A 12077-nucleotide genomic window follows, 5' to 3' on the forward strand; every position below is an offset into this window, starting at 1 on the left:
TTTCTTCCTTCTGTACCCTCAGACCTACCCAGATGGAGCTGTAGTTCCATCTGGTGCTTTCAAAGCCTTGTCCGAGGCCAGAGGTTGAGCAGGGGATGGGGCAGCATGAGAGGAGACACCAGAGACACACAAGATTAGACCAGCAGCACCAGTAGCCAGGAGAACCACAGCAGCTGGGCAGCTGGTAAGGCACTCAGGCAGGGGCACAATGCTTTGGGCAGACAGTCAGGGACTGAGGCTGACGGCCAGCAGCCTGGGACAAGGGTTTGTGTGGAGTCCGACCTGGGGAGGGGAGAGGTTTGGGCGTGGAGGTACAGGGCACGAGGAATAGAAAAAGGGTTGTGAAACAAAAAGCTTTGGCAGTTATCACGGAACATTTCCTCCCTGAGATAACTCAAACCAGGGGTGTAATATGAAGAAAACGGTGTAAGCCCAAGCCTGCCACGCCGTGCCAGCAGCACAGCACCATCCTTCATGCTGTCGGAAATCAGGTGCAGCAGCCTGCACGCTGCTGCCCCACGGCAGAAGGGGAGAACTTAGTTGCACAATATATGTTGATATCAAACTGAAATGTTACCATTGTTCATTTAAATAGTTAGGAAACCATAAGGATACAAACACTTAGTTGACCCAGCTTCACTAGTTTCTCACAAACTCACATGCTCTCTAAGATTCATGTTTTCTCTAGAAAAATCATGAGTAGTGGTGGCATCCAAGGGCCATACAGTAGCATCACTTAGAACAATTATCTGTCCAAAATCCAACATGACAAATCTTATTTCTTTCTAGAACCAACAGGAACATCAGTGCAGTATGAAACATGGGAACTTAAATGCTGATATGAGCCATGTCACTCTTCTTGGAAAATGTTGTAACAATATTGCTAAAGAAATGCAAGAGCAGAACTATTTTTGTCCTGAATTTAGCCCATAAGGTTTAGCCTATAAAGTTTTAAGAAATCAGTAAATAGCTGCTTCATTTAGATTAGTTGTTTAAATGTTCTGAATCAATACTAAAACCAGATAATATAGACAGTAAACCACTTTGATACAGTTTAAAAAATAAAGGTTTTTTAATTAAAAATATAAACTGGGTGCCTCCTAGAAGAGGATGAAATCAGAAAACTTGAAATTCTTTATAAATCATATACATACACATATATGTGTTTCTATATGCATGCATGTATACATAGAGATCAAGGTTTATATTCCATTCACACAATAATTAATCTACTTCCTTTCCATCACTTCAAGAAATGCAAAACCAAAAAAATGTGTCTTTTACTTACCAGTACTGGAAAGAAAGGAAGCTGACAGGGGGTGACATCTAAAATATAAGGAGCCAGATGCAAGAATCCAAATCCCTTCCTCAGCCAGCAAAGTGCTCTGTGCCATTGGGGGGGACACTGTCGTTGGATATGAGCTGGGAATGTTAAACTTTGAACACCACGTGCTGTGAGAAGCCTGTCAATGGACTCCTACACGAAATTAACTGCATATTGTGTAGCGTGACAGATGAGACCTCCTCTGTCATATAGCAGATCATTTAATACAACCATACTGGGATTTCCTTTTAGACGTGAATTATGTCTAAATAGGTGCCTAAGCACTATTTTGCTTCTTGCACCAGTCTGTCCATCATACTTCCTCCTCCAGTGATCAAAAGACTAAATCACATTTCAAATACTGCGGAGTCACACTGTAAGAAATAACTATTTTTGAGTGCCAAAATCATGCAATTATCTCATAACTGAGCATTTCTTTTACTAGGTGATTCAATAACTTCTGTGAAAAGATAAAACAATAAAAATGACCTAGTGAAAAAAAAAAAATAATCTGTTAAATTAGCTCATTTTTCTGTGTTCCAGGAAAAAAAAAAAACTTATTTCCAGAAATACCACAGTGCTCCTAAGGTAGCAAGTCCAGCAAGAAAAAGAGAGTAAGATGATACATGAAGCTCACTATATGGATTTACCAGTGCTGCGTCATTTGGTTTTACTCCAAAAACTGAATCAGAGCAAAGGACAAACCTTCTGTTGCATGTAAAGTGTCACAAGCAAGTCTGGACCTATTCCCACAGGTGAATCAAGTTCCTGTTTGCACTTGGAAGTCAAGGCTGTACCTAAGAGTATGAATGAAATGAAAATGTCCAGATAGCAAGAATGACAACCTTCATTTTCACTTCAGTCTTACCCTTTCCCAACAAAAAATAAAAAGCCCGCACACAAAAAGTACACTACTTGTATTCAGTTTGCTTCCACGAAAAAGGATAAGGTGTAACAGATTAAGTATCTACAGAAACACCCAAGCGTTGCCTGGTATAAAAATAAACTTTTAATAAAGGAGAATAAACAAGTCACTTGAAAGCCTTCAACATTTTGTATAAATAACCTGTGATGCTATCCAGGATCAGCTGAGCTGTAGGAATCATCTGCCCCAACCATGAGTCAGCCTTTGTCAGTCCAGTGTACTTTTATGGTTCTGTCATAGTCAGAAAATACAACTCTCAGCAGCACAAAAGTGTCTGAAGTAAGGAACGCATATTTGGTGGGAAGGCAGTCTCTACTATCAGCTAGCAATGAAATTAGTGGAATAAATAAAATGTCAGCATGCTTAACATTTCTGTCTCTTTATTTTTAGCCTAAATAGGGGACTGAAATCAAAGCATAGAATGAAACACAATTCACATGCTTTTAAGGCCAAACAATTTGAAATTCTTTCTGAACTGTTCCTTCTGCACAGCACTTCTCTGACTGTGCAAAGAAACACTATGGCAATATAGATTCAGTAAACAGGGAATGTTTCCAGCTGCTTGCGTCCCTCCTGTTCCCAGTATGCATAACATCCTGGCTGGTAGAAGTTATATTTGTGTTTAAACACGATAAGACTGATTTATATTAGGGGAATGTTTCTGATCAATCACTCATTCTGAATAGCTGGTGACTAAGTGGAAATGCTTCACAGACAGCACTGCCGAATAAGAACTGAGTAAGAAGTTTATAAAACTTGAGGACGTGGCCAACAGTCTCTCATCTGCTTAGTAGAGAACACGTAACTTCCTGCAACTGCTTCCACTGGACACACACACATTTCTTCTAGCGCTCAGAAGAGTCCCAGTATTCGTAATTACAGAACATAAAAGGTAGGGAGGGTTTGCCACAGTTAACTTGACCAATTAAAAGTTAACAGCCAAGTACAAACTGATTACTACAGTCAAAGGAGAGAGATATGAGACTTTTCAGGCGCTTATCTTCAGGCAGCATGAATCACTCTGCCCACTGCCCATCAGCCTAGACAGTAATTAGCTGCCTCTGGCTGAAATAGATCCCTCCAAAAGTTTGGTGCTGTCTGCTCAGAGGATGGATCATCAGCTGATGTTCTTTGTCAAACTGTCAATAGCTCTGAGTCCAGTGGAGCTGTGGAAACCAGCAGAGTTGAGGATCTGCTCCTAGGTCTCTGCCAAGTTTACAATCCAGTGGCCTGAGTACAACAGATCTGCTCTTGAGGACTCCTTGCAGAATGGTTTTATAGTGCACAAATAAACATTTACACCAGTAAAACATTTATCCTTTGATATTTGAAAAATAATAAGAGAAAGTGATTGAATTTAAAATAAAGAGTTAGTCCCTTACAAAGTTTTCATGAAGAAATACTTATAAGGAGAGGTTTTTCTGGACAAAAAGGCTACACTGTATTTTTTAAAAGACCTGTGTTGCCAGTAATGTCAGAAGATGTTAAATTATCAAAATGAATATGTTCCAAAGCTAGTTTAATATTTACTATTAATCACAGCTTTTAAACTTAATATGTTGGATCTGCTTATACAATGAAATGACACAGGCCAGTTTTAAATTAGGGTTCACATGTTATTTCAGTGGCATCTGAGATAATTTTTTTTATTGAATAGAATCTTCTTTTCATGTTACAGCTTTTTACAACGTTAGCATTGCAGTACTTTATTTTAAGGTACTAAGAAACTTATTAACATCACCTCAGCAACGTCCCTGTAAAGCTATAAAACTAACATGTAAGTATTACTGCCTTCAGTCAAAGCAAATTTCTGTTTATATCCACCTTTTATCTACTATACAGCTTTTTGAGATTTATGTATTGGGCTGAAGGCATCTAAGAAAATAATCTTCTAATTCTTCTAATTATTCTTCTAATAATGTAAAACTAAGATATAAAAAACAAAGGTAAAATAATCCCTGCAACCTCCCATCCTTGGGGCAAAGGCCTTTGAGCCATTAGAGGTATCCTTGGCCGTTCTTACCACAGCTACGTTATGAGACCAGACCACCTCACTTCACATATATTTGACAGAATCACAGAATCGCAGAATGGTTGGTGTTGAAAGTGACCTCTTAATAATTAGCATTTGACATTTTCCAAAGCTTTGTCTATGGCAAGCAGATTCCACTCTGGAATGGCAGAGGCTGGGCAGAGCCTTCTTGGAACCTGCAAGTCCATCTTCAGAGGGCGTTGTGTGACTCAACTGCCCTCAAAATTCATCTTTCCTGAGGTGGAATCAGGAACGGATCAGTGCGGCTAGAACACGTAAGCACAAAGGTGTAGGTGCCACTGGTGGAAGGGACAGCTCAGAGTCCACACCGTGGGGCAGAGCAAAGGGACTATGCAAAGCAGATGAGGAAATCTGGAGGGTCACAAGTGACAATGGGAAGGAGGAAAATGAAAGGACGGGGTTGGATGGAAGATGGATCATACAGAGAACAAGATTTTCTGTGATATGGGTACTAGCTGAGCAAAGAGAATTAAGAGTCACATTTACTAGTTTGAATACAGTTTAATTTTAGCTAAGCAGAAACGCAATGCCCCATATTCAAGCATGTGGTTACAGAAAATACCACAGATCCTGAGTAAGCTGTGAGGCAAAAGGCTGAAAGCCAAATGCCTTTCCACCACCTGAGCAATGGGACATCCAGCACAGCCTCCCTATGCATTATCCTCATAGTAAATTTAAGATCTTTTTTAACAAGAACTAGACTGATAAGTTCACCTCTTTATGATGTTCCACCTCATTCCTTTAGAGCTTTTCTAAAAACCGCTTGTGAAAAGCTAAGTGAATAGCACAACAGAAAGCCGGGGTTGCTTTATATTAGCTTCCACTTAGATGACAAGGTAGTAGGATAAATCAATACTCAAGCAAAACTGCTATTACTATCCAGATGTAACCTCTTAAGAACAAGAAAATGTACTACACTTGTGCTAGAGAGAGGACAATATATGGGGATGGTTGAGACTATGCAAGAGATTCTGCCTGTAAATCACCGGTATCTTCATCCAAACATCATTACCAGCAAAGCATTTTAGGTAAGAGTCTAGGAGATTAAAAAAATGAGTCAGTTAAACAAAATATTTGAAGAAACACAATCATAAGTCCAGGTGTGTAGGAATGGGGAGGATAAATTGGGGGTTTCAGAACAATCTCAATACAGGACTCTCTTCTACTTGACAGAAGTAGTATTATAAAAATATTACATTGTCTTTTTTGCCATTGTCTTCTATTAGAACAGCAAATCACAGTATCACAGTATGTTTGGGATTGGAAGGGACCTCAAAAGATCATCTAGTCCAATCCCCCTGCTGGAGCAGGAACGCCTAGGTGAGGTCGCACAGGAACATGTCCAGGCGGGTTTTGAACGCCTCCAGAGAAGGCGTTCCTCCCTGGGCAGCCTGTTCCAGTGCTCTGCCACCCTCACTGAGAAGAAGTTTTTTCTCAAATTTAAGTGGAACCTCTTGTGTTCCAGCTTGATCCCATTACCCCTTGTCCTATCATTGTTTGCCACCGAGAAGAGCCTGGCTCCATCCTCGTGGCACTCACCCTTTATATATTTATAAACATTAATAAGGTCACCCCTCAGTCTCCTCTTCTCCAAACTAAAGAGACCCAGCTCCCTCAGCCTTTCCTCATAAAGGAGATGCTCCACTCCCTTAATCATCTTCATTGCCCTACGCTGGACCCTCTCCAGCAGTTCCCTGTCCTTCCTGAACTGAGAGGCCCAGAACTGGACACAATATTCCAGATGTGGTCTCACCAGGGCAGAGTAGAGGGGAAGGAGAACCTCTCTCGATCTACTAACTACCCCCCTTGTAATAATCACCTTATGCAATAGTGATTCTATTTGCCCAAATCTCCTTTCCCATAGGTACCATTTCTATTTATTTCCTTCAGACTTTGTCCTGTTTCTTGCCTTCTACTCTTGCTTATAATGCGATGTTTTCCACAGAGCTTCTCTTTCCCCTGTATACGAATGAACGTACAATCTGTCCTTACTCCTGCTCTCACAACACAAACACTCTCACTGCTGGTAGGTGGTTCTCTGATCCTACTTTTTCTGTCCCCTCTCCTCTATAAAAGTCTAAATTTCAGTAATTTCATGCAGCATGTCCCTCATGGCAAAACTGAGGCAGAAGAATTCTGCAAAGGAAAGCTCTCACAGCCCTCCTTGTACACTTCTTTGGAGGCAGTGGAATTCATTTTTTCCCCAAATGAGCATGAGCTGCTTGTCTAAGCAGTGGGAATCCCCTGAGAAGGAGAGAATGGAATATGTAGGCATGTGATCTCAGAGCCTCACAGAATAAAAGCAGCACATGGTAAGAATTAACCAGCTGCTGAATCTCATAAAGTTATTGTACATTCAGAATTATCATCCTTTGGGGATATTTCTAATCTCCCATAGGAGTCTTTTCTTGGGTAATTAAACACTGAAATATCTTCAAGCCTGAAGTTTTTAAATCAGGTTCTCTAGAAAACACGCTTTAGATAAAGTAACATAAGGAGCTGGTGCAGAAGTTCTCTGCCCTGTGTTATTATGATCATAAATGTTTCCTTTGAACATAAATCTCAAAGACTTTACTCAGTTCCTGCTCATTTCCTTACTGTGGAACACAGGACGAACCTGTGGTTCATGTCTAAGGATGAAAAAGGATTCCTGCCTTGCTTACTGAGGGTCAAAATATCTTACAGAATTTCTGCATAAAACAAATGATCTTCACAATGACATAGGAGTCCCACAAAACAGCTTTGGAATAAATACACCCACATGACAGAAAGCAAGGGATGCGTATGCCAATGGCAGGAGGGAAAAATGGGACTGTAACAGCAACAGCTTAGCTTATATCCCAACACATGCACAAAAAGGTGAAGCAAATGCGGAAAATGAGTCAGAGGAAGAGAGGAACACAGTGCACAGTGCAGCTGTAATGAAAGCTGCCCTTCATCCACTTGAGCCAAACAGCCTGCTCCATGCCGTGCAACGGATGCCATGGGCTGGTCCCACCAGAAGGGCCACATGCTCTGGCTGACCTCTCCTTTCTTCTTGCCTGGCAGTCAAAAGGGGACAATTAGCTTTTAAAACACTAGTAAGCTGAACAAAGAGCTTGGTGGACTCTGACCTTTTCAGGCTCATGCGAGAAACAGGGCTGTTGATTGAACAAAGTAGGGACATAAGTGTTGATCATAAACCAGGTGTTAATGTATCAGGCTGATTGTGGCTAAGTGCCAAACATCGCTCCCGTGAACAGGAGGCAAGTCCAGTCATTCAGTGTCTTGGAGAGCAAACCTTTGCCCACAGACTACAACCTACCAGAACCTTCCAACTGTATGTGTACCTGTGCGTCACTGCACTCCAGCCCTTGTGTGGGGCAGAAGAACCTGGCTCCTATGTAAATGTACCACTCCATATAATGGGTACATTGTACATGGCTGACAAGCTGCCAGATTTGCTCACTGCCTGCCTCCAGAAAAGTGTTCCTCATTGCTCATGAGGAGAGGAGATAAATAGACACTGTTACCAAATACAATTACCATAACCTTTTAGCACCACCACTTCCTGCACTGCTATCTTCCAATAGCGCTTTCTGTATTAATCTTGTGTCCATGTCTAACATCTCCTTCATCCTTGCTACCAGAAGGCACATCCCAGTGCTGACAAGCTGCCAGCGAGGCCTCAGCGCTTGCTGTGCCCCTCAGTGACTGCACAGCCGCTGTGGGAATAAAACAGCATCAGCAGCTGCTGTTCTACTCCAAGGCTGGGCCAGGACAACCTGGTGCTCCCGCAGCTGGTGCAGCCCAGGTGGCCACAGCCTGCTGTGGTCCCAGGAGACCTGCCTCCTCTTTCTGGCTCCATTGCTACCCTTGGGAAAATTACTTTCTGTTTTCTCTCCCACCCTTTATCTGTCTTTTGTATTTAAACAACGATTTTTCACCTCAGGTTTATTATTTGCTTCTCTTTAGTTTGGAAAGAAAAATTATCTTAGATAGGGTGGTAGAAGCACTTTGAAGAAGGAGAAGAGGGGAAGAAAGTAATCTGCTCTCAGTAACAAAGTGTGTTGGGAAAGAGAAGCAGTACAGATAAATTAATGCATCCTGGGGCAGTGGTGGGTGACATATCTAATAGAGTATGAAGAAGTAAAGGGAAAAAGGCCTGTGTTAGTGGGTGGTGAGATCATGAAACTGCCCAGTGTGGTGCTCTGATGGGAGGCATTCGGGAGCTAGTGTGCAAACCATGGCACTCCTCACTGTGGCCCCAGCTGCAAAGTATCTCCCTTTAAACCCTTCCAAGCTTCAGGAGTGGAGCAAGAGATGGTGGGGAAGAGGGTGACAGCCCCCCAGCTGTGTGGCCTTTAGTAACTCAGAGCTCAGTGGCTTGGCAGCAACATGCAACCACTGGGCAACTGCAGCCAAGGAAATGCCCTGATAAGTGTGTGGGAGCTGCTGCATCTTCCCCTTACAACCAGATCCTCCTTCCGAGGAGGCAGTGGTCCCCGAGGCGCACAAATGACCGCTCACCCCTTGGTTACCAGCCAGGCACTCGATGGATTGCAGGATATGGGGACGCTCACCCCCAGCCCTCAAGCTGCAGCTGAGCACCCCAATTCACACAGTTGGCCTCTTTACACATGCAACACCGGATGCACCAAAACCTGGTTTGGGATTCCTGGGTGTTTCTGTGAAAGTTGTAATAAAACCTGTATCTGCAAGGCAAGCTGTAGCTACAAGTTGATTCCTCTACAACACAACCTGGCCATGTTAATAGAATATATTATATATATAAAATGACTCACTGACAGTAGGCCAAAGATTCTCAGACTGTGACATACACACCGCCTGTGCTCCACCAAACCCTTCTCTTCTAGAATAGCAGGGCCTCCTTTTGCCAAAGGCTTAGATTAAAAGACAGCTAGACAGAATGAAAGTGTATTGTTTAATGGGCTTTAAAGTAAAACTCTAGTAGGTATAAAAGGTAACGCCACGTAATTAAATCAGCTGTACCTACTAAGTAATATAATTTGCCAAATAAACTGTAAATACTTTGAAAGCAATAACTAAAATACTAAAATATTTATTTTTCTGATTAGTTGTGTGATTTTTTCAGTAATATGATGTGCAAGTATTCATAAACCAAAGTATTTTACTATTCTTTATAATATTTAATGGCATCAATTTGCCACCTGTCCTGTAACAGTATATTCTACAGCTCAGAAATTTACTTCTTACTTTGTTCATAGAAAATGAACAGGTTACACATAAAACAAAAGTCATCCTTACCAAATGACAGCCCTTATTGTCTTCTAAATACAACCTGAGTATTAAATACAGATAAAAAATCAGGAACAATGGTATGTTAATTTAATGTAATTAAGCCAATTAAATAAAACTAAGTTAAACTAACTGAAGTATTATAGTTCTGATATTTTCCAGTTCCTACACGGGTTTGACACATGCAAGTACTTGGACAAGGAAGAGTTGAAAACTTGTATCCAAATCCTGTAACAAAGAACCACAATCTCAAAATCACAGAAAAATCAATAGCAAACACAACAGCAAATCCATCAGTACCAAAGAAATCAGTATGCATTCTAAGTGAATATACATCATTCATACTCCTGTCTCCAGTGCCACATTTTCTCACCTATTTTCTGTAAGATGCAAGGATGTGGAATCCCAGAAATGATACCCAAGCTTAACAGTGACCCACACATTTCCTAGCTGCCCACTTAAGCCATGAAAACCTGGCTTTTCTTGAGCCCTTCCATGCAAAAATGTTCATTCAATCTCCCAGATGTCATGTATACTGCAGCATGGAGATGCTACATTAAACATTCGACATCAGCTGCAATGGTGTCTGCTGGCTCAGACACATTCTGCACTTTTTCTGACACCTTTAGTACTTTAGAAGTATTGGAAAGTAACAACTGGTGTTCATACACATCTGTACTCACTGAAGGAGTCCAGAAGGCAGCCAAATAATTCAGTGCCTTTTTTCAAACTTTTGAAAGATTTTTCCCTGACAATTTCCTATGGCATGGCACAGTCGGCCAGTGGCAACGTGATACACAAATGTCTGAGTGGAGCGTTGTGGTAGTGCTTGAAGCACCACTTTGTAAAGCACTTTTATTTACACCTCATAGCCCCAGCAATCTGAGACACATTTTTGCTACAGCTTCCCTGACCATAGTGGACTTGTGCTCACTATTTGCATATTCTGCTTTTTTCCATGCAACAAGGAAACAGAGAATACCTTAGCTAGAAGTCATTTTTCTTCCCCAGTACTTATATTTCTTACATTTTTGGCAGATCACTATCACTCCAGCATTTCCTTTTATTTTCTGTGGCATACATTTCTACCATTTTAAAATTTTGGTTTTATGACAGCTTCTTTCCCTGTTCTTGGGAGTATTACATAATAATTTATCTGTCACACCATATGGTCACTGGCTTTCTTACCTCTGATTGTTGAAGTTATTTCTCTACCACTTAATTCGTCCAGTGCTTGCTTTTGTTAAAGCTGCTTGGAGCATCAGTTTGTAATTTCAATCTCATTTTCCAACACCACTGAAACAGTTTTGCAACTAGAGTTGTACCAGCACTAAAAGCTTCTGCTAATGCAGCTGTGTTAAGAGACTGCAGTCCTGAACAACTGGAACCCAAATGGAGCCCAAATGGAACACAGGTTGCACTTGAGTAAGGCAGAAACATTGCTAACTTTATTTTAAAATGCAGATAGAGACAAAGCAGGTGAAAAGTAATAAAAATTATTATTAATTTGCAGCACCACTCATTTAGTTAATTGTACTAAAATAAGAACTGACACCAGCTCCAGCAGCCACACAGAGGCACAGCTTCTATAACTGTGAGCTGCAAGCCCATAGCTTGCATTTCCCACCTTTTTTAATCAGTAGATCCTCCAATAACCTACTTTGAGGAGCACTTAAAAACTCAAAGGGCATGCACTGAACAGAAGCAGGCTCAGGCCAAGGGACCTGGGGAGTTCCACGTTTTAACTAGGACTGTCAGCCTCATGCCAAGCTCATCGACAACTTGTTGCCTTCTACCGCTTTCGGGAGCAGTTATGAGCAAGAACAGACTTTCCCCCTTCCCACAGCCACCCCTCCGCCCCCACGCGTGTCCCGGCCCCGCGGGCACTGCCGAGCCGAGAGGGACCACGCAGCGAAGGGAGCAGGAGCAGCGCTGGGGTCGAGCAACCTTTCGACCCCGGAGCGCCGAGGGAAACGCCGCCAGCCGCGGGGCAGCCCCGTCCCCACTGCCCGTCCCGCGGGTGCGCACGGAGGGACCGGCGGCCGGGGCGCTAATAAAACCCCACCAAATAAGGCGCTGGCCGTCGCCACGAAGGGAAGAGGAGGACAGGCAGGGGACGACCCCCCCTTGTGCAGGGAGAGCCGTTCCCTCCTTCCCTGCCCCGCCGCGGCGAAGAGCGCCTCCACGGCCGGGCTTGACGGCAGCGGGGAGGAATGTGTTTCCGGGGCGGGGAAAGCGCGGCCGAGCGCGGGCCGTCCCCTCCCTTCCCCCGCCGCCGGGCTCCCCCTCAGCAGCTCGGAGGCGAGGTGGCGGCGGGCAGCCGGACGGGGAACGAGCAGCGAGCCCGGGCGTCCCGCCGCGCCCAGCCCAGCCCAGCCCAGCCCAGCCCAGCCCGCTCCCGGGCCGCCAAGCAGAGGGGGAGCTTCAGTCAGCCAGGCGGGCCGGAGCGCGCCCCCTGCCCGGAGCCAGCCGTGCCGCGGCCATGGCCGAGGTAGCGGGGGCACGGGGCGGGGGTT

At 43.4% G+C, this 12077-nt stretch overlaps 1 protein-coding gene across 2 annotated transcripts in view; it reads left to right on the top strand.

Annotated features, from left to right (window-relative positions):
• The first annotated feature begins 11799 nt into the window (after positions 1 to 11799).
• Positions 11800 to 12077, top strand: part of ITGB1 (integrin subunit beta 1) — a 45136-nt gene continuing 44858 nt past the window's right edge. The window contains exon 1 of one of the 2 annotated variants that reach the window (XM_065050524.1): positions 11800 to 12052. In XM_065050524.1, the coding sequence (XP_064906596.1) occupies positions 12044 to 12052 (9 nt within the window). In that variant the 5' untranslated portion in view covers positions 11800 to 12043. The remainder of the gene's footprint in view (positions 12053 to 12077) is intronic. The other variant, XM_065050526.1, reaches the window with a different exon arrangement.

This window comes from Columba livia, chromosome 2 (assembly GCF_036013475.1).
Source record: "Columba livia isolate bColLiv1 breed racing homer chromosome 2, bColLiv1.pat.W.v2, whole genome shotgun sequence".
Classification (NCBI taxonomy): domain Eukaryota; kingdom Metazoa; phylum Chordata; class Aves; order Columbiformes; family Columbidae; genus Columba; species Columba livia.